Source organism: Hyla sarda, chromosome 6 (genome assembly GCF_029499605.1).
Source record: "Hyla sarda isolate aHylSar1 chromosome 6, aHylSar1.hap1, whole genome shotgun sequence".
In the NCBI taxonomy this organism is placed as follows: Eukaryota; Metazoa; Chordata; class Amphibia; order Anura; family Hylidae; genus Hyla; species Hyla sarda.
In genome coordinates this window covers 203,917,572-203,940,652 of record NC_079194.1, presented here as the reverse complement: position 1 = coordinate 203,940,652, position 23,081 = coordinate 203,917,572, and the positions used below count along the sequence as shown (strand labels likewise).

The 23,081-nt window shown below is 44.0% G+C and overlaps 1 protein-coding gene across 8 annotated transcripts in view; it reads right to left on the bottom strand.

Moving 5' to 3' along the window:
* Window positions 1-23,081, bottom strand: part of LPCAT2 (lysophosphatidylcholine acyltransferase 2) — a 92,818-nt gene that overhangs the window by 29,140 nt on the left and 40,597 nt on the right. For all 8 annotated transcript variants that reach the window (XM_056526314.1, XM_056526310.1, XM_056526312.1 and 5 more), the window contains 3 exons: window positions 16,151-16,185; window positions 922-976; window positions 344-426 (listed from right to left, as the gene is read on the bottom strand). In XM_056526314.1, the coding sequence (XP_056382289.1) occupies window positions 344-426; window positions 922-976; window positions 16,151-16,185 (173 nt within the window). The remainder of the gene's footprint in view (window positions 1-343; window positions 427-921; window positions 977-16,150; window positions 16,186-23,081) is intronic.

Here is a 23,081-nt window from a genome sequence, read left to right as displayed (position 1 = left end):
AACATGCAAATTTTTGTACAAAAAGTTTAAATTTTTTAAAAGAAGTAAAACAAAATCAAACCTATATAAGTTGGGTATCATTTTAATCGTATGAACCTACAGAATAAATATATTTCTACGAGTTTAAGCTGCAGCGGGTTTTCACTGGCAGAAAAGCTGCAGGAGATTACATTGACTTCAAAATTTGAGACGAAATCTGTCCATGTAATGTATCTGTCCATACCTGTAATGAGCAGAAATATTGGACCTAAAAACTAAATTCTGGTTGATTCTGGGTTTACATAGTAAGGCATACATATTTTTATTACATTAGTAAGTAAGCAATATAAATTTGGATACATACCGTGCCATGACATTCCGAACATTGTTTGCATATAGAAAATAATCTTTCTTCTCATCTTCAGACGGAACATAAACTGGCAGAAACTTAAGGGAAAAACAATGTTAGATTAATAAATAGGAATGATTCCATGACAAATACTGTTGCCCATAGCAACAAATAACAGCTCAGTTTTCATTTTTATTCTGCTTTCGAAGAATGAAAGCTGAGCAATGTTTGGTTGCTACTGGCAACAGACAATGCTTTAGGGCACATTCACTCGGAATGGAATGTAAATGGAATCTTCACTTGCAGAATTCCGCAAGGGGAGATTCCTTTGCGTTCGCCAGTCCGCACGGCCCTGCACCATTACCATTTACAGCAATGCAGGGCTCGCGGACGTCCATGCAAAGAATGAGCATGTTCTTTCTGTGCGTTGAAATTCCTCATTGATGTTAATTCACACTGATATTAATGTTTACTGTGCGTAATTCTGCTAGTGGGAATTACGCAGTGTGAACATACCCCTAGACAGATTTGATAAATCTGCCCATCATGCTTCATAGGTTATCTGGGCATAGAGACTACTAGACATTTCTTACCTCTACTTCTACATTGGTACAGACTTGACATACGGTCATAAGTAGAAGTTTTGCCCTGAAAAAGGTAGAAGAAAAGCATAAATATTTATTATAAGAAGGGATTTTACAATCATGTGCATATAAACATCATATAAGGCCCTTCTCCCCAGGACCCTCCACTTTGAGGCATGTTAGGGTGCACTCACACCACGTTTTTGCAATAGGGCAGCTGGATCCAGAGAAAGAATTTAAAAACCAGCCGCTGCCATATCCCCGATGCACCCGAGTCGGACGGAGCCAGAAAGTGACTCTGGTCAGCTCATTTTTAGACCGTATCCGGTTTTGTTGCCGGACTGAAAACCGTGGACTGCCACGGTTTTAAGTCCAGGAATAAAACTGATACAGTAAAATCTCCCTTAGGGAATACCTCCCAATAGGGAACAACTCCCAATAGGCAACACCTCCCAATAGGGAACACCTCCCAATAGGGAACACCTCCCAATAGGGAACATCTCCCAATAGGGAATACCTCCCAATAGGGAACACCTCCCAATAGGGAACATCTCCCAATAGGGAATACCTCCCAATAGTGGACAGTTTTTAATTCCCTGGCAGATGCCTGTAATGTATTTGCACCCTTTGAATTGGGGACACCCCCAATAGCAGAGGCGGACACACCCAAAAGGGGACAAAACACTCCCAATAGGGGACAAAACACTCTAAATAGGGGATAAAAGACTACCAATAGGGGACAACCAGGCTTATCTGCTGGTCCTATCCCCCAGTGCCACTTAATTTCCCCTGTACCAAACAATTCCCCCTTTATTACCCCCTGTGCCACACCATTTCCTCTTGATTCCCCCCCCCCCCCCAGTGCTGTTTCATTCCCCCTTTATTAGCCTCTGTGCAAATTCATCAACCCCTCATTACCATCCCCTGTACCACATATCCCCCCCCCCCGTGCCATTTAATTTCCCCTTCATAAACAGGGGGTGATGAATTTACACAAAGGGTGATAAAGGGGAACAAAATGGTACAGGTGGATCAAAGAGAACTGATGTGGCACACGGGGAGATGGGGGGGGGGATAAATTGGCACAAAGAAATAAGGTGGCACAGGGTATAAAGGGGGGATGAAATGATCCGGGGGGGGGGGGGGAATAAGGGGTGATTAAACAGCACTGGGAGGTTCTACTGTAATAGTCCTTTTTATCATGTTTTATAGGTAATTACACTCTGGAGTAAGTACAGTACAGTAATCTGTCATTTAGAAAGTTATTGAGCCTTTTTTCCCAATAGGGGACATCTCTCAATAGCGGACACTTTTTTATTCCCCGTGAGTGTCCGCTATTGGGAGATTCTACTGTACTGTTCAAAAATAAGCCAATCGGAGTCAGTATCTGACTCACCCCTATTCATTCAAATGAATCTGGTGCAGGTCCAGCAGGGGATAGATGGTTGGTTTTTAAACTCTCCCGCCGGATACGGCCGCCATATTGCAAAAACTTGGTGTAAATGCATCCTAATTACACAGATCCACCTTCTCCTGTGACAGTGTATCCCCATGATTATTCATCTGCCCCTCTGTGTTGATGAACGGCCTTGAGTTACGTCTCTACTGAGGGCCATTCAGGGGGAGACGCTGTTACAGGAGCAGGTGGGCAGATTGGTGCACCTAGGGGTGAAGTAATGCCCTCAGTGCACTGAATGTTCTCACTAGCACATTAATAAAAAATTATTAGTTACACAAAAACTACAGAGAGGGATAGTAAAGGTACCTGCCCCTGCACTATTAGTCCTATTAGCTGACAGTTTCCTTGTGCATTGGTCCCCTAAACTGACCTTTGTAAACTAGTCCCATAAGCACCTAGAGGGAGATTTATCATTGAGTTTACCCCTTTTTCTTGTGTATTTTTTTGCGCAAAAATTTGCGCAGTGAATTTCATTGCGTCTTTTTTGTGCATCATTTTTGATAGAGCAAAAAGCAAGTACTCTATTTTTTGTGTATTGTGGAATGCATTTTACAGTGGATACTAATTTATTGTGTGGGGTTTTTTTTTGTTTGGACGTATTTTTTTCCGCAAATACGTTTTTTTTACACCATCAAAAAGGACACATAGCTCTGCACTATTTTGCTGCCTGGACACAGTTCTCTGCAACCCCTCCACTCTCATGTACTCAGCTTTTCCCGATCTCTGTGCTTTTCCCTTGCTGCCTGGACAGAGTTCTCTGCATCCCCTCCACTCTCATGTACACTGCTTTTCTGCAACCCCTCCACTCTCATGTACTCAGCTTTTCTGTAACCCCTCCACTCTCATGTACTCAGCTTTTCTGCAACCCCTCCACTCTCATGTACTCAGCTTTTCTGTAACCCCTCCACTCTCATGTACTCAGCTTTTCTGTAACCCCTCCACTCTCATGTACTCAGCTTTTCTGCAACCCCTCCACTCTCATGTACTCAGCTTTTCTGTAACCCCTCCACTCTCATGTACTCAGCTTTTCTGCAACCCCTCCACTCTCATGTACTCAGCTTTTCTGTAACCCCTCCACTCTCATGTACTCAGCTTTTCTGCAACCCCTCCACTCTCATGTACTCAGATCTTCTGCAACCCCTCCACTCTCATGTACTCAGCTTTTCTGTAACCCCTCCACTCTCATGTACTCAGCTTTTCTGCAACCCCTCCACTCTCATGTACTCAGATCTTCTGCAACCCCTCCACTTTCATGTACACTGCTTTTCTGCAACCCCTCCACTCTCATGTACTCAGCTTTTCTGTAACCCCTCCACTCTCATGTACTCTGATCTTCTGCAACCCCTCCGCTTTTGTGTACTCAGCTTTTCCCTTTTCCCCAGCTTTTCCCAAGGATTTTCCCTTGCTGCCAAGACATAGTTCTCTACAACCCCTCCACTCTCATGTACTCAGCTTTTCCCTTTTCCCCAGGCTTTTCCCTTGCTGCCTAGACATAGTTCTCTACAACCCCTCCACTGAAATGTCCTCATCTTTTCCAGATCTCTGTGCTTTTCCCCAGCTTTTCCCTTTTCCCAAGGCTTTTCCCTTGCTGCCCGGACACCGTTCTCTGCAACCCCTCCACTCTCATGTACTCAGCTTTTCCCCAGTCTTTCTCTTTTCCCCAGCTTTTCCCTTGCTGCCTGGACACAGTTCTCTCCACCCCCTCCACACTCATGTGCTCAGCTTTTCTGCAACTCCTCCACTCTCATGTACTCAGCTTTTCCCGATCTCTGAGCTTTTCCCCAGCTTTTCCCTTTTCCCCAACTTTTCCCTAGCTTTTCCCGAGCTTTTCCTTTTTCCTTGCTGCCTGTACATAGTTCTCTACAACCCCTCCACTCTCAAGTACTGAGTTTTTCCCCTGCTTTTCCCAATCTCTGTGCTTGTTCTGGCAGCTGTCGATCCTCCCCCCCCCCCCCCCCCCCCCCCTTTCCACTTAACCCTTAACTTAATATTTGGTTGCACGCCCTTTGGGAAAAAAATTCTGAAACCAGTCGCTTCCTATAACTATCAATAAGCTTCTTACACCTCTCATCCAGAATGTTGGACCACTCTTCCATTACAAACTGCTCCAGGTCTCTCTTATTGGAAGGGTGCCTTTTCCCCAACAGCAATTTTAAGATCTCTCCACGGTGTTCAATGGGATTTAGATCTGGACTCATTGCTGCCACTTCAGAACTCTCCAGCGCTTTGTTGCCATCCATTTCTGGGTGCTTTTTGACGTATGTTTGGGGTCATTGTCCTGCTGGAAAACCCAAGATCTTGGACGCAAACCCAGCTTTCTGACACTGGGCTGTACAGTGCGACCCAAAATCCGTTGGTAATCCTCAGATTTCATGATGCCTTGCACACATTCAAGGCACCCAGTGCCAGAGGCAGCAAAACAACCCCAAAACATCATTGAGCCTCCACCATATTTCACTGTAGGTACTGTGTTCTTTTCTTTGTAGGTCTCATTCTGTTTTCGGTCAACAGTAAAATGATGTGCTTTACCAAAAAGCTCTATCTTGGTCTCATCTGTCCACAAAACGTTTTCCCAGAAAGATTTTGGCTTACTCAAGTTAGTTTTGGCAAAATGTAGTCTTGCTTTTTTATGTCTCTGTGTCAGCAGTGGGGTCCTCCTGGGTCTCCTGCCATAGAGTGTCATTTCATTTAAATGTCAACGGATAGTTTGCTCAGCTCCCTGAGCCTGCAGGACAGCTTGAATATCTGTGGAACTTGTTTGGGGCTGCTTATCCACCATCCGGACTATCCTGCGTTGACACCATTTATCAATTTTTCTCTTCCGTCCACACCCAGGGAGATTAGCTACAGTGTCATGGGTTGCAAACTTCTTTATAATGTTGCGTACTGTGGACAAAGGCAAATCTAGATCTCTGGAGATGGACTTGTAACATTGAGGTTGTTGATATTTTTCCACAATTTTGGTTCTCAAGTCCACAATGCAAAGACTAAGTGAACTTCTCTCCTTTTAATCTGCTTTCACGTGTGATTTTTATATTGCCCACACCTGTTACTTGCCCCAGGTGAGTTTAAAGGAGCATCACATGCTTGAAACAATCTTATTTATCTACAATTTTGAAAGGGTGCCAATAATTTTGTCCAGCCCATTTTTGGAGTTTGGTGTGACATTATGTCCAATTAGCTTTTTTTCCTTTCTTTTTTGGTTTAGTTCCAATACATACAAAGGGAATAAACATGTGTATAGCAAAACATGTGTTACTGCAATCCTTTTCTGTGAGAGACACTTTATTTTCTTGAAAAATATCAGGGGTGCCAACATTTACAGCCATGACTGTAGCTCTCTAAACTGGGGCCATCCACATCCTGCAAAACTACAACTCCCAGCATGCCCAGACAGCAAACGGCTGTCTGGACATGCTGGGAATTGTAGTTTTGCAACAGCTGGATGTCAACAATTTAGAGACCACTGCCCTAAGGGTATGGCCACACATCATGTAAATGCCAAATCATGTGGATTTTCCACTGTACATTTTAGTGCAAATTTTGTAATAAACAAAAATTTTCTTGATCACCCGCTGTGTCGGGGGGGGAAAGTCGACAGCTGCCAGAGCGAGCACAGAGATAGGGAAAAGCTGGGGAAAAGCTGAGTATATGAGAGTGGAGGGGTTGCAGAGAATTGTGTCCAGGCAGCAAGGGAAAAGCTGGGGGAAACGGAAAAGCTGGGGATAAGCACAGAGATCGGGAAAAGTTGAGTACATGAGAGTGGAGGGGTTGTGAATAAGCTGAGTACATGAGAGTGGAGGGGTTGTGAATAAGCTGAGTACATGAGAGTGGAGGGGTTGTGAATAAGCTGAGTACATGAGAGTGGAGGGGTTGTGAATAAGCTGAGTACATGAGAGTGGAGGGGTTGTGAATAAGCTGAGTACATGAGAGTGGAGGGGTTGTGAATAAACTGAGTATATGAGAGTGGAGGGGTTGTGAATAAGCTGAGTACATGAGAGTGGAGGGGTTGTGAATAAGCTGAGTACATGAGAGTGGAGGGGTTGTGAATAAGCTGAGTACATGAGAGTGGAGGGGTTGTGAATAAGCTGAGTACATGAGAGTGGAGGGGTTGTGAATAAGCTGAGTACATGAGAGTGGAGGGGTTGTGAATAAGCTGAGTACATGAGAGTGGAGGGGTTGTGAATAAACTGAGTATATGAGAGTGGAGGGGTTGTGAATAAGCTGAGTACATGAGAGTGGAGGGGTTGTGAATAAGCTGAGTACATGAGAGTGGAGGGGTTGTGAATAAGCTGAGTACATGAGAGTGGAGGGGTTGTGAATAAGCTGAGTACATGAGAGTGGAGGGGTTGTGAATAAGCTGAGTACATGAGAGTGGAGGGGTTGTGAATAAGCTGAGTACATGAGAGTGGAGGGGTTGTGAATAAGCTGAGTACATGAGAGTGGAGGGGTTGTGAATAAGCTGAGTACATGAGAGTGGAGGGGTTGTGAATAAGCTGAGTACATGAGAGTGGAGGGGTTGTGAATAAGCTGAGTACATGAGAGTGGAGGGGTTGTGAATAAGCTGAGTACATGAGAGTGGAGGGGTTGTGAATAAGCTGAGTACATGAGAGTGGAGGGGTTGTGAATAAGCTGAGTACATGAGAGTGGAGGGGTTGTGAATAAGCTGAGTACATGAGAGTGGAGGGGTTGTGAATAAGCTGAGTACATGAGAGTGGAGGGGTTGTGAATAAGCTGAGTACATGAGAGTGGAGGGGTTGTGAATAAGCTGAGTACATGAGAGTGGAGGGGTTGTGAATAAGCTGAGTACATGAGAGTGGAGGGGTTGTGAATAAGCTGAGTACATGAGAGTGGAGGGGTTGTGAATAAGCTGAGTACATGAGAGTGGAGGGGTTGTGAATAAGCTGAGTACATGAGAGTGGAGGGGTTGTGAATAAACTGAGTACATGAGAGTGGAGGGGTTGTGAATAAACTGAGTACATGAGAGTGGAGGGGTTGCAGAGAACTATGTCCAGGCAGCAAGTGAAAAGCTGGGGAGAAGGGAAAAGCTGAGAACATGAGAGTGGAGGGGTTGCAGAGAACTGTGTCCAGGCAGCAAGGGAAAAGCCTGGGGAAAAGCACAGAGATTGTGAAAAGCTGAGTACGTGAGAGTGGAGGGGTTGCGGAAAAGCTGAGTACATGAGAGTGGAGGGGTTGCAGAGAGCTATGTCCAGGCAGCAAGTGAAAAGCCTTGGGAAAAGCTGGGGAAAAGGGAAAAGCTGAGAACAAGAGAGTGGGGGGGGGGGGGGGTTGTAGAGAACGGAGTCCAGGCAACAAGGGAAAAGCTGGGGGAAAGGGAAAAGCTGAGTACATGAGAGTGGAGGGGTTGCAGAGAACTGTGTCCAGACAGCAAGGGAAAAGCCTGGGGAAAAGCTGGGGAAAAGTACAGAGATTGTGAAAAGCTGAGCACATGAGAGTGGAGGGGTTGCAGAAAAACGGAGTACATGAGAGTGGAGGGGTTGCAGAAAAGCTGAGTACATGAGAGTGGAGGGGATGCAGAGAACTGTGTCCAGGCAGCAAAATAGTGAGCAGAGCTAGACTGCACAACCCCCCACCACCAACCAATAGTATGGGGCGGGTGTGTGCGCCTCAGCCAATCACAGTGCCTGCACTGACTCAGCATTTCTATCAGCTCTTCGGGACACAGTTCTCTTCAAGAAACAGAATTCTTCATTACACCAGCTCCAGGTGGGTAATAATGTATACACTGTCCTAATTCATAAGCCCTGTAGCTGGGAGGCCAGAGCTCTGATTGGTGAATAGTTATTCACCAATCAGAGCTCCCGTCTCCCTGTGTAGTAAAGAAAAACTGTTCCCTGTAAATAAATGTGTCCAAGCAGCTCATGATAAATGCTGAGTCAGCAAAGCCGCTCTGATTGGCTGAGATGCACACACCCGCCTTACTACACCCCGATCTCCACACTATCACAGCAGAATAAAGCAAACTCTACCTACTGTATCCTGTATATACAGTCATCTATAGACAGCTGTATATACAGGAAAGACTTAAAGACACAAAGACTTAAACTTAGAACTGCTCAGCAGCAGCCTGGGTTAACTCTTTTCTTGCTGGGCTCCTGTATAGTATACATGAACTATTCTATAAATAGAATTGTGAACTGTGCAACTGTACTTCCATATCCAGACCTGGATAACTTGAGTGCTCCTGGGGCCCACCAAAGACTAACAAATTGTTTTACAATAGCACTTAGGTTGGGATCACAAAATGCAATGCAAGCACAACATGTGGGAAAGTGTATGAACTCTCTAGAGACAAGGGCTATACCATTTCACAGAAGCAAAACTACAGAGGGTGCAGAGTTAGAAGTTACCCGTTCCCATATTAAGACACTATTGTGCATTGTTACATCGTATTAGGGCCCTGAAGCTTCAGGTTACACCCCTATTTCCTGGAATACATGAATTACTGGTTGGGAACTTATCATCTATAGTAGTTTTATACATATCAGTGAAACAAAGCCTGTGAGCTCTGAAAAGGGTCCTTTATGATAAATCCTTCACACCTGTATAAGCTGTAACAAGTAGGGAAACAAAACTGGAAGGCAGCCACAACCCTAGGGGCATAGTGAGAACAGTACTACCATTCAGATCTGCTCTAATGGCTAATACTGTATAATACCGTATAATTACCATAAATAACATCATCAGTAAAAAATTCAGTACAGCATTGACCTTAACCGGTTTGTGATATATGGAAAAGCTTCGACATCTTGATAGCTTTGTTTTTCTTATTACACTTTTCATTTTTGAATACGAATGTTTTTAATAGTAAGTATTGAAAGTGGTATCGATAATACAGCAACATAGTAGCTACAACAAGCAATGAGGACTATCTGCAGTTCTTTGCCCTCTAGACAAAATGTACTTGTATACTGTACATTTCTTATTCAACAAAGTTATGAGGGGAATAGTGTATTGTGGTGAGCTGTAGCTGTATAGCACTATTTTGAGGTACACGTCATTTACTAGCTAACTAATAATTTTGGAGAAAAAAATGAAATATTTATATAATTTTTGGGGGGAATAGTTGTATTTTTGGCACCTGTTTGGCGTACATATCATTTGATATTTAATTTTTATTATTTGATGTATAGGGTTTACATCAATACGGTTACTGGTTTTTTTTTTCACACCATGCACAATGCAGGTTAAATCAATTTTTTTTACATTATTTTTATATAGAGAGATGTGTAGATCAGCTCACCAAATCACCGTTCCATCCACAGCACGGCAGGTGTGCGGCAACACCCACGTATCAGAAAGGAGAGGAAATTGCCAGCGTGGAATATGCAGAAAATCCCTTTATTGTATAAAATCCGAAAAACAGGACAGGAAAACCATGATGACGCGTTTCAGGCATGGACCGCCCTTAGTCATACACAATGTATGTGTATGACTAAGGGCGGTCCACGCCTGAAACGCGTCATCATGGTTTTCCTGTCCTGTTTTTTGGATTTTATTCCTGTTTTTTGGATTTTATACAATAAAAGGATTTTCTGCATATTCCACACTGGCAATTTACTCTCCTTTTTATTATTTTTATAGGATGTTACAATTGCAGAGGTACAATATATTTGTTTGTTTATTTACTATTAAAAAAAAAGTAAGTATTTATCTTAACCCCTTAAAGGGGTACTGCGCCCCTGGCATCTTATCCCCTATCCAAAGGATAGGGGATAAGATGTCAGATCGCCGCGGTCCCACTGCTTGGGACCCTGGGGATCACCGCTGCGGCACCCCACTATCATTACTGCACAGAGCAAGTTCGCTCTGTGTTTAATGACGGGCGATACAGGGGCCGGAGCAGCGTGACGTCATGGCTCCGCCCCTCAAGACATCACGGCCCGTCCCCTTAACCCCTTAAGGACACATGACGTACTGGAACGTCATGTGTCCACTCCCGATCTATAACGCGGGGCCACGGCGTGGCCCCGCGTCATAGCGGGTCGGGCCCGGCCTCTAACAACGGCCAGGACCCGTGGCTAATAGCGCGCGGCATTGATCGCTGTGCCGCGCGCTATTAACCCTTTAGACGCGGCGTTCAAAGTTGAACGCCGCGTCTAAAGTGAAACCGAAAGCATCCCGGCTAGCTCAGTGGGCTGTTCGGGATAGCCGCGGTGAAATCGCGGCATCCCGAACAGCTGACAGGACAGCGGGAGGGCCCCTTCCTGCCTCCTCGCTGTCCGATCGCCGAATGACTGCTCAGTGCCTGAGATCCAGGCATGAGCAGTCATCCGGCAGAATCGTTGATCACTGGTTTCTTATGAGAAACCAGTGATCAACATAGAAGATCAGTGTGTGCAGTGTTATAGGTCCCTATGGGACCTATAACACTGCAAAAAAAAAGTGAAAAAAAAAAGTGAATAAAGATAATTTAACTCCTCCCCTATTAAAAGTTTGAATCACCCCCCTTTTCCAATAAAAAAAAAAAACACAGTGTAAATAAAAATAAAAATAAACATATGTGGTATCACCGCGTGCGGAAATGTCCGAATTATAAAAATATATCATTAATTAAACCGCTCGGTCAATGGCGTGCGCGCAAAAAAATTCCAAAGTCCAAAATAGTGCATTTTTGGTCACTTTTTATATCATTTAAAAATGAATAAAAAGTGATCAATAAGTCCTATCAATGCAAAAATGGTACCGTTAAAAACTTCAGATCACGGCGCAAAAAATGAGCCCTCATACCGCCCCATACACGGAAAAATAAAAAAGTTATAGGGGTCAGAAGATGACAATTTTAAACGTATTAATTTTCCTGCATGTAGTTATGATTTTTTCCAGAAGTCCGACAAAATCAAACCTATATAAGTAGGGTATCATTTTAATCGTATGGACCTACAGAATACATATCAGGTGTCATTTTTACCGAAAAATGTACTACGTAGAAACGGAAGCCCCCAAAAGTTACAAAACAGCGTTTTTTTTTTTCAATTTTGTCGCACAATGATTTTTTTTCCCGCTTCACCATAGATTTTTGGGCAAAATGACTGACGTCATTACAAAGTAGAATTGGTGGCGCAAAAAATAAGCCATCATATGGATTTTTAGGTGTAAATTTGAAAGAGTTATGATTTTTTAAAGGCAAGGAGCAAAAAACGAAAATGCAAAAACGGAAAAACCTCCGGTCCTTAAGGGGTTAATGCATGTCTATGGCAGGGGGCGTGATGATCGCCACGCCCCCTCCCATAGACTTGTATTGACGGGGGCGGGCCGTGATGTCACGAGGGGCGGAGCCATGACGTAACGATGCTCCGGCCCCTGTATTGCCCGTCATTACGTGCAGAGCGATCTCGCTCTGCGCAGTAATGACAGCGGGGTGCTGCAGCAGCGATCCCCGGTGTCCCCAGCAGCGGGACCCCGGCGACCTGACATCTTATCCCCTATCCTTTGGATAGGGGATAAGATGTTTAGGGGCGGAGTACCCCTTTAAGGACTCAGCGTTTTTCCGTTTTTGCATTTTCATTTTTTCCTCATCACCTTCTAAAAATCATAACGCTTTCAATTTTGCACATAAAATTCCATATGATGGCTTATTTTTTGCGTAACCAATTCTACTTTGCAGTGACATTAGTCATTTTACCCAAAAATCCACGACGAAACGGAGAAAAAATTCATTGTGCAACAAAATTGAAGAAAAATTTTTATTTTGTAAATTTTGGGGGCTTCCGTTTCTACGCAGTGCATTTATCGGTAAAAATAACACCTTATCTTTATTCTGTAAGTCCATACGGTTAAAATGATACCCTACTTATATAGGTTGGATTTTGTCGTACTTCAGAAAAAAATCCTAACTACATGCAGGAAAATTTATATGTTAAAATTTCTCATCTTCTAACCCCTATAACTTTATTTTTCTGCGTACAGGCAGATATGAGGACTCTTTTTTTTTTTGCTCCGTGTTCTGAAGGTTTTATTGGTACCATTTTTGTATTGATCTGACTTTTTGATCGCTTTTTATTCCTTTTTTTCATGATATAAAAAGTGACCAAAAATACGCTATTTTGGACTTTGGAATTTTTTTGCGCGTACGCCATTGAACGTGCAATTTAATTAACAATATATTTTTATAGTACGGACATTTCCGCATGCGGTGATATCACATGTTTATTTTTATTTACACAGGTTTTTTTTATGGGAAAAGGGGGGTGATTCAAACTTTAAATTAGGGAAGGGGTTAAATGACCTTTGTTAACTTTTTTTTTCACTTTTTTTTTTGCAATGCTATAGCTCCCATAGGGACCTATAGCACTGCACACACTGTTCTTTTATGCTGATCCCTGCAAAGCCATAGCTTTGCATGGATCAGCGAGATAGGGGCTCGATTACTCAAGCCTGTAGCTCAGGCTTGGAGCAATCAAACCCAGATCGGACACCGCGGAGACAGGTAAGGAGACCTACGCTTGCGTCCTAGCTGATCGGAACGTCGCAATTTTATCGCGATATCCCGATCAGCCCGACTGAGCTGCCAGGAAGCGTTTACTTTCACTTTCAGACACGGCAGTCAAATTTGATTGCCTCGTCTGAAGGGTCAATAGCGCGCGGCACAACGATCGGTGCCGCGTTCTGTTAGCCCAGGGTCCCGGCTATGAATATCTGCCGGGACCAACCCGGTGTGATGTGGGGTGATGTGGCGACCCCGTTTTAAACACCGGGACCAGGCTCAGAGCGTACAGGTATGCCCCGAGTCCTTAAGAGGTTAATGGGCTGGAATGGGGGAAGAGTTAGATGCATATGGCTGACTCGGGGCCTTTGTCAAACCCCAGTTGCAGCACATGACAAACATGTCAAGGGACGACAGTAGACTGACCGAGGCTGACATCTTGACTACATCATCTAAGGGGTTAACCATACTATTTGTTTGGGTATTTACAGGCAGGTACAGGCACAACAGGGTAACAGTGAGGGCGCCAAGAAGTGTTGGGAACAAGCAGGTGCCTATTTAAGTCCTAATAATTTGTAAACAACAAAATGACAGTTTATTTGCTTGCAACATTACACTACAGTGAAGTGCATTGGTAGGATGAGGGATAGAACAGCATAAAAAGTGGCCCACAATTATGGCTGCAAAATAAGCAATGAGTGTCCCTTGTTTTAAGAAAAGCAACTTCTGCCCTGTGCATTTTTTATTCTCTTTTCTAACATTTCTTTAAAAAAAATCTTCTCTAAAGACAAACATAAAAAAAATAGAGTGTATGCCACAAGTCCACTAATCTCTAAGTTCAAGTTCAATGTTTTCCTGGAAAAATATAATATTTCATGTTATGGATACTAGTTGTAAGGGAATAGAATGTTGATCCAAGGATTTATTTAGATTTCGGTATTAGAGTCATGAAAAAACTTATTTTATATTATGGGGCAATTTGCATCTGCCTCATAGGGGTTTTTTTTTTTTTGGGGGGGGGGGGTTTGCCTTTCTCTAGATCAGTGGTCTTCAAACGGTGGCCCTCCAGATGTTGCAAAACTACAATTCCCAGCATGCCCGGACAGCCGTTGGCTGTCTCTAGATCAACACAGAAGGGTTTTAGATTGAACTTAATGGACTCTTTTTTTCAACCTTTTGAACTATGTAACAATGTAACTATGTAATCTACCTATTGTCTTTTGATTATGAGTTTTGCATTGGTTTATTGTAAATGAAAAGTATTATGAAGCTGTTGGACCTCAATATGAATTGCTTTACGGAAGGTAGCTAAAAAAAAAACTTAGATAAAGTCATCAATTACATTAGATAGCTGGACAACCTCTGACTCATATGTAAGCGTGTGACCAAATAGTCGATTCGAGACAAATTGTTGTAGTGTCCCGGTAAAACTGCTCTTAAAAAGTTGTCGGGTGGCGGAAAGTTTATTGGTTTTCGTAATGGAAATCTGTCACCAGCACCACCCGCACAGAAAAAGAAAAATATTTTTTTAAAAAACCTGTCTGTATCTGCTGCATATACTGGAGGTGAAGGACCTTTGGTGATGTCACATTCATGTGATCAGTATATGTGGGGTGAAGCTCAGCAGTGCAGGATGAAAGAGAATGTGGTGCAAGGACCTGTAATGATCATGTGATAGTAGTGGGAGTGGCAGATCTAGAGTTAAATGTTCCCTGCATATAATGAAGATCAGGATCATGAATATTTATAAAGGGGCATAGGACTAAACTTGGCAGGCAGAAGGCTGCACTAATGTACCCCCCCCCCCCCCCCCCCCCCCCCCCAATGCACTACAGCACTTCATTTACATACTTAGATTTTTGGACATAACTCAGGAAGGGAGTAATGTAGAAAAAACCAAGGTGAACAATGCTGGAATCAGCGTCATCCTTACTATTACCCTGTTCCAGCAGGTTTGTGTAGGTGACGCTGATGACAGATTCTCTTTAAGGCATAATATCTATATCTGGTACTCAAGAGTTCTGCAAACACGGTATACTTGTGCACATTGCACTTTGTTTATTGCAAACACTGAGGTCTTGCATAGTGTAAGGGGTTGATATTTCTTCCATATACTGTATATAGTTAACTGTGCTCTGGTCACATGCTGCTCCTAGCCGATCGATGCAGGGCAAGTCCTTAGTCCAAACAAGGGCCTAAATCTGTTACAACCAGTCTAGGCCTGTCTTTGGCCAGAGTAACATCTCCTAGACCTGCACATGTTGAGAGGTCCAGTCAGTGTGTTTTTTTCCTAACTAGAGGGAGAATTTCCTTTGACAGGGAGAATTTCATATTTGCATAAGGAAAGAATATGAACTTCTTTGAATTACACTGATCTTTTGTGGGCACGGTAGGTGGGCGAGTGCTGTCTGTCTTCCACCTCAGGAAGACTTCCCTGGATGTGTCTACATTTTGCGCCTTGCACCACACCGAACCAACCTGTGAAGATTCTCATTTAGCAGTCTCAGTCATTTTGGACAAAAAACTTTGGGACCAATGAATTTTAACATCTGTATATACATTTGCAGTAGTCATTACACTTTCACATTGCTAAGGAAGTAACTAAAGATTGCTCTATTCAGTAAAGCTGATAGAAAAGCACAAATTAAAGGGACAGTGATCAAATATTGATTCTTCTGAAAGCTGTAACCTACACAGCTGCATACAAGCAACTGTATTACATAGGATTTTCCCAAGGAGCTTAGTAAAGTTTACAAGTTGCTTCATCAAATCCTAGTGTCCTAGTTTAAAGGGGTGCTCCAGTGAATTAACCATTTGTAAAATCTACTGAGGGAAGGGCACAGTAAAAAAAAAAAAAAAAAAAATCTCTTACCGGACATTTGTAACAGAGTTCTATAATTCCGGCGGCAGCACGGTAGCGAGGAAAGTAAGAGGCTCCATTTTTATAAAGGGTTAATTCATAAGAGCACCCCTTTAAGTAAATAAAGCTTAGCCATTCTGAGATGAAAAGTTACCCAATTTTCTAATATATATATATATATATATATATATATATATATATTTTTTTTATCAATTCCGTATGGACTTCAAGACCTCTGCTTGTTGTCATACAATAGGAACTTTCATTATTTACATCCAGTGAATATAGTGTTGTCCTAGTCTTGAGTTGGACCAGTAGTTCTTAAGTTCTATGAGGGTGGTCTTAATAGTCCTAGAATTATGATAGCACTATTGGAGTCCTGTTAGGATTTACTATACTTTTAACTCCAAATTATATACACATATATATCATAGGGCTCAGCACCTATGACCTTCTACAATTTGAAACTTACACAGTGTATCCTTGCCATGTCCAGGTGACTGTATCCTATGGGAAATAATAACATAGTTTAATACATAATTCTTCATAACTAAAGATCATTGTAGGATAGTTAAATATGTTAGCTTACCTGTTAATGTTTTCTTTCCTGAGTTTTCATTATATATAAAATGGAGTTACAGGGTCATGTAACATACCAAGTCTTTGTATTGTTTTGTTCCTCAATTGCAAGTTCTCAAGGTGCTCTATAGTTCCTCAAAGGGAACCTTTCACATTTAATATGCAGTCCACAATGCAGGCAGCAAGTTATAGAGCAGGAGAATATAAGCGGGTTAACCCCTTAAGGACCCAGCCATTTTACACCTTAGGACCCGGCCATTTTTTGCACATCTGACCACTGTCACTTTAAACATTAATAACTCTGGAATGCTTTTAGTTATTATTCTGATTCCGAGACTGTTTTTTCGTGACATATTCTACTTTAACTTAGTGGTAACATTTTTTGGTAACTTGCTTCCTTTCTTGGTGAAAAATCCCAAAATTTGATGAAAAATTTGAAAATTTTGCATTTTTCTAACTTTGAAGCTCTCTGCTTGTAATGAAAATGGATATTCCAACTATAATTTTTTTTTATTCACATATACAATATGTCTACTTTATATTTGCATCATAAAATTGACGAGTTTTTACTTTTGGAAGACACCAGAGGGCTTCAAAGTTCAGCAGCAATTTTCCAATTTTTCACAAAATTTCCAAAATCTGAATTTTTCAGGGACCAGTTCAGGTTTGAAGTGAATTTGAAGGATCTTCATCTTAGAAATACCCCACAAATGACCCCATTATAAAAACTGCACCCCCCAAAGTATTCAAAATGACATTCAGTCAGCATTTTAACCCTTTAGGTGTTTCACAGGAATAGCAGCAAAGTGAAGGAGAAAATTCACAATCTTCATTTTTTACACTCCCATGTTCTTGTAGACCCAATTTTTGAATTTTTACAAGGAGTAAAAGGAGAAAATGTATATTTACATTTGTAGCCCAATTGCTCTCGAGTAAGCACATACCTCATATGTCTATGTAAAGTGTTCGGCGGGCGCAGTAGAGGGCTCAGAAGGGAAGGAGCGACAAGGGGATTTTGGAGCGTACGTTTTTCTGAAATGGTTTTTGGGGGGCATGTTGCATTTAGCAAGCCCCTATGGTGCCAGAACAGAAATAAAAGCCCACATGGCATACCATTTTGGAAACAAGACCCCTTGAGGAACGTAACAAGGAATACAGTGAGCCTTAATACCCCACAGGTGTTTCACGACTTTTGCATATGTAAAAAAATGTAAAAAAAATTTCAATAAAATGTGTGTTTCCCCCCAAATTTCACATTTTTGCAAGGGTTAATAGCAGAAAATACCCCCCAAAATTTGTAACCCCATCTCTTCTGAGTATGGAGGTACCCCATAAGTTGACCTGAAGCGCACTATGGGCGAACTACAATGCTCAGAAGAGAAGGAGTCATATTTGGCTTTTTGAGAGCAAATTTTGATCGGGGGCATATCGCATTTAGGAAGCGCCTATGGTGCCAGGACAGCAAAAAATACCCACATGCCATACCATTTTGGAAACTAGACCCCTTGAGGAATGTAACAAGGAATAAAGTGAGCCTTAATACCCCACAGGGGTTTCACAACTTTTGCATACGTAAAAAAAAAAATGTCACTATAATGTGTGTTTCCTCCCCAAATTTCACATTTTTGCAAGGGTTAATAGCAGAAAATATCCCCAAAATTTGTAACCCCATCTCTTCTGAGTATGGAGGTACCCCATAAGTTGACCTGAAGCACACTACGGGCGAACTACAATGCTCAGAAGAGAAGGAGTCATATTTGGAGTCATACTTTTTCAGAGCAAATTTTGCTCGGGGGGGCATGTCGCATTTAGGAAGCCCCTATGGTGCCAGGACAGCAAAATAACCCCCACATGGCATACCATTTTGGAAACTAGACCCCTTGAGGAACGTAACAAGGAGTACAGTGAGCATTTACCCCCCCACTGGTGTCTGTCAGATCTTTGGAACAGTGGGCTGTACAAAATTTTTAATTTGCGCAGCCCACTGTTCCAAAGATCTCTCAGACACCAGTGGGGTGTAAATTCTCACTGCACCCCTCATTACATTCCGTGAGGGGTGTAGTTTTCAAAATGGGGTCACATGTGGGGTTTTTTTTTTTTTGCGTTTGTCAAAACCGCTGTAACAATCAGCCACCCCTGTGCAAATCACCTCAAATGTACATGGTGCACTCTCCCTTCTGGGCCTTGTTGTGCGCCCCCAGAGCACTTTACGCCCACATATGGGGTATCTCCGTAGTCGGGAGAAATTGCATTACAAATTTGGGGGGGCTTTTTTCCCTTTTACCTCTTGTCAAAATGAAAAGTATAGGGCAACACCAGCATGTTAGTGTAAAAAATTTATTTTTTTACACTAACATGCTGGTGTAGACCCCAACTTCACCTTTTCATAAGGGGTGAAAGGAGAAAAAGCCCCCCAAAATTTGTTAGGCAATTTCTCCTGAGTACGGCGATACCCCATATGTGACCCTAAACTGTTGCCTTGAAATACGACAGGGCTCCAAAGTGAGAGCGCCATGCGCATTTGAGGCCTGAATTAGGGATTTGCATAGGGGTGGACATAGGGGTATTCTACACCAGTGATTCCCAAACAGGGTGCCTCAAGCTGTTGCAAAACTCCCAGCATGCTTGTACAGTCGATGGCTGTCCGGCAATACTGGAAGTTGTTGTTTTGCAACAACTGGAGGCTCCATTTTGAAAACAGTGGCGTACCAGACGTTTTTCATTTTTATTGGGATGGGGGCTGTGTAGGGGTATGTGTATATGTAGTGTTTTTTACTTTTTATTTTATTTAGTGTTAGTGTAGTGTAGTGTTTTTAGGGTACAGTCACACGGGCAGGGGGGGTTACAGCGATTTTCCCGCTGCGAGTTTGAGCTGCCGCGCAAAATTTGCTCCATCGCAAACTTGCAGCCTGATACTCACTGTAAGCCCCTGCCCATGTGAATGTACCCTGTACATTCACAGGGGGGGACCTCCAGCTGTTGCAAAACTACAATTCCCAGCATGCACAGTCTATCAGTGCATGCTGGTAGTTATAGTTTTGCAACAGCTGGAGGCACACGGGTTGGGAAACACTGAGTTAGGAAACAGACAATGTTTCCCAACCAGTGTGCCTCCTGTTGTTGCAAAACCACAACTCCCAAACATTCTCAGGCATGCTGGGAGTAGTAGTTCGGCAACATCTTTAGAGCCAGATGTTGCCGAACTACAACTCCCAGCATGCTTGGAGTTGTAGTTTGCAACATCTGGAGGACTACAGTTTGCAGACCACTAATACAGTGGTTCCCAATCTGTGCCCTTCCAGATATTGCAAAACTAAAACTCCCAGTATGCCAAAACTGTCCAGGCATGCTGGGAGTTGTAGTTCTGCAACATCTGAAGGGCCAGATGTTACAGAACTACAACTCCCAGCATGCCTGGACAGTAAGGGCATGCTGAGGATGTGTAGTTTTGCAACATCTGGAAGGGCACAGTGGTCTCCAAACTGTGGACCTCCAGATGTTGCAAAACTACAACTCCCAGCATGCCCAGATGCCAAGGGCTGTCTGGGCATGCTGGGAGTTGTAGTATACAGGGTCCCAATACAGCAATGCATGTCGCTTTACGGCGACGTGCATTGCTGTAAAGGGCCCGACCGCGGCTGAAGATCTACTCACCTGTCGCCGCCGCCGCCATCTTCCTCGCCGGGATCCGGGTCTTCAGGGACGAGGTAAGTACCGGGGCCGGTCCCCAGCACTCCTCCGTCCCCCGCCGCATCCTCCGGTCTTCCTCCCGTCCTCTCCGGACTTCAAAGGGCCGGGCAGGGCGGGAGGAAGTAACCGCCCCCCCCCCCCCCCCTGCGATTGGTCGGTTAACTAACCGACGGATTGCAGGGGATCGGAGGAGGTGGCAGGCTTGCCACCTCGCTCCTAGTCTTCAGCATGGTCCTGGCTGTCTGTGACAGCCGGGATCATGCGAAATTACCGGGCGGTCGGGTCCCAGAGACCCGATCAGCCGATATCGTCGCAGATCGCAAGGGCGATTTCCCTTGTGATTTGCGGCGATCGCCAACATGGGGGGCCTACATGGCCCCCCTCGGCGTTTGCCCTGGATCCCTGCTGAAGGATTTCAGCAGGGATCCGCTTCCGATCTCCGCCGGGTGAGTGGCGGAGACCAGGAAAAGACCATGACGTATGCATACGTCATGGGTCCTTAAGACCCAGGGTGTGATGACGTATGCATACGTCATGGGTCCTGAAGAGGTTAATATATAGGTTTGTGGGAAAAGTTCCATGAAAATGTTTCATTTAAGGGGTTATCCGAATAGAACAACAGAGCTAATTTCTTTCAAAAACAGCTCCACGTCTGTTCCCAGGTTGTGTGTAGTATTACAACTTGGCTCCATTCATTTCAATAGAACTGAGCTGCTGAACCACACCCAACCTGGAGACAGACAGGGAGTGGTTCTTGAAAGAAATTACTCTATTTTTCTATTCCTGGATAACCCCTTTAATTTATGTGAACCTCTGCTCATTCTGGTCTAAATAGTCAAGTGGGCGGCTCTCTTCATATGCACTCTTATACACAGATAGCTGGCAATCACAGAGTAGCATCACCTGACATACAGCTGTGCCCACATAATCATATTGGAACTGCCCACAGTGCTGGCACCTTGGCTTCAATAACAGCTATGCCCCATGTGGTACCCACTGATTGGAAGCAGAGCTCCCGTACTTGCAGGGAAGTGGAGGAGGCAGCTGATCTTGGGCTCCATGACCTCCTCCTACACAGGTCCCGGAAGCTCAGCTGGAAATGTTCAGCTTCCCCAGTCAGCGGCTGCCCTCCCTGTTGAGCTGCACATACCAAGCACCCTTTATTTCTTATTATTTAAAGAGTACCTGCCACCAAGTAAAGAGGGATTATGTTCTTCCTTATCTGTTCCACTCTTCATCCTGAGTCCCCCGCACTTTTTATTTTTTTTATTTTGCCAAATATTTCTAAAGTTATGCCTTTATAATGTCTGCTCACTGCCTGTGAGCTTTTTCTGCTGCAGGGGCTCGCTCCCGCCTGCATGATTGACAGGCAAGAAGCGAGAGATATGCAGAGCCGCGCTCATGTCCCGCCCCACCAGCACTTCCGGAGTTCGGACTTGTGCCAGAGTTCGGACTCGGCTGAACGCTACAGAAAAGAGACCCCTAGTGGACACTTTTCAAAGGTAAAAAACTGATGGAAAGATTGATTTTTTTTAATGAATGTATATGGCAAATAGGCATAACATTACATAAGGAATAACATAGCAAAAGTTTTACTTGATGACAGGTATTCTTTAACTCTGCACACTGCTAAACCTCTGTACACTGTTACATTGCTGCTTGTAGTATTAGTATATTAAACAGATGCAGTCTTCATTTACTGTCTGTAAATAGACTTACTACTCTAGACATTAAATTCATTAGCAATGAATATATTATAGTTTGTGGCAAGAACATCACTTCTTATCAATGCCTATAATGATACCTTTAAATTTTTCAATAACATATTCTCTGAAACAAAAAAATATATATATACCGTATTTATCGGCGTATAACACGCACTTTTTAGGCTAAAATTTTTTGCCTAAAGTCTGTGTGCGTGTTATACGCCGATACACCCCCAGGAAAGGCAGGGGGAGAGAGGCCGTCGCTGCCCGCTTCTCTCCCCCTGCCTTTCCTGGGGTCTAGAGCGCTGCTGTCGGCCCTTTTCACCCCCTGGTTATCGGCGCCGCTGCCCGTTCTGTCCCCCTGACTATCGGTGCCGGCGCCGATAGCCAGGGAGAGAGAAGCGGCGCCGACAGCCAGGGGGAGAGAAGGGGCAGCGGCACCCATTGCCGGCGCCGCTGCCCCGTTGCCTCCCCCCATCCCAGGTGGCATAATTACCTGAGTCGGGTCCGCGCTGCTCCAGGCCTCCGTCGTGCGTCCCCGGCGTCATTGCTATGCGCTGAACGGCGCGGCGCATGACGTCAGAGCGCCGCGCCGTTCAGCGCATAGCAATGACGCCGGGGACGCACGACGGAGGCCTGGAGCAGCGCGGACCCGACTCAGGTAATTATGCCACCGGGGATGGGGGGAGGCAACGGGGCAGGGGGAGAGAAGCGGGCAGCGACGGCCTCTCTCCCCCTGCCTTTCCTGGGGGTGTATCGGGGTATACACGCGCACACACGCACCCTCATTTTATCATGGATATTTGGGTAAAAAACTTTTTTTACCCAAATATCCTTGGTAAAATGAGGGTGCGTGTTATAGGCCGGTGCGTGGTATACCCCGATAAATACGGTATATATATAGTGAAGTGAAATTGAAATAGTAAACAATAATTTAGCAAATTTGGTGGTTTTCTTTTCTACGCCATTTACCTTGTGGTTGAGATAACATGTTGTTTTGATACTTTAGGCCAGCCTGATTACAGCAATACCAGATTTGTATAGTTTCCATTATGTTTTATTAATAAAAAAAAAATTATGAACTTTTTCGAATTTTTTTAAATGCCATTTTTTTAATTGCCATAAGCCCTCCGGCTACCTCTATAGTGGATCGCCCCCTCGCGATCACGCTGTGGGGGGGGCGTTCCACCCCACTAGCCCACCAGGGAGCATTCACATGTCCCTTTAGACACCGCTGTCAAAGCAATCTAAAGGGTTAATAGATCACCGCATGCTGGCTATTAGCGGCGGCCCACAGCTACTGAAATCAAACAGAGGCTGCAGAATATGGAGCAGGCACGAGTCGGGAGCCCCCACCATACAGACTGCTGAGCGCCTCTGTGCTTGTCAGGTCCGGCCCTGCTTGCCCGAAGCCGGGCTAAGGGCCGG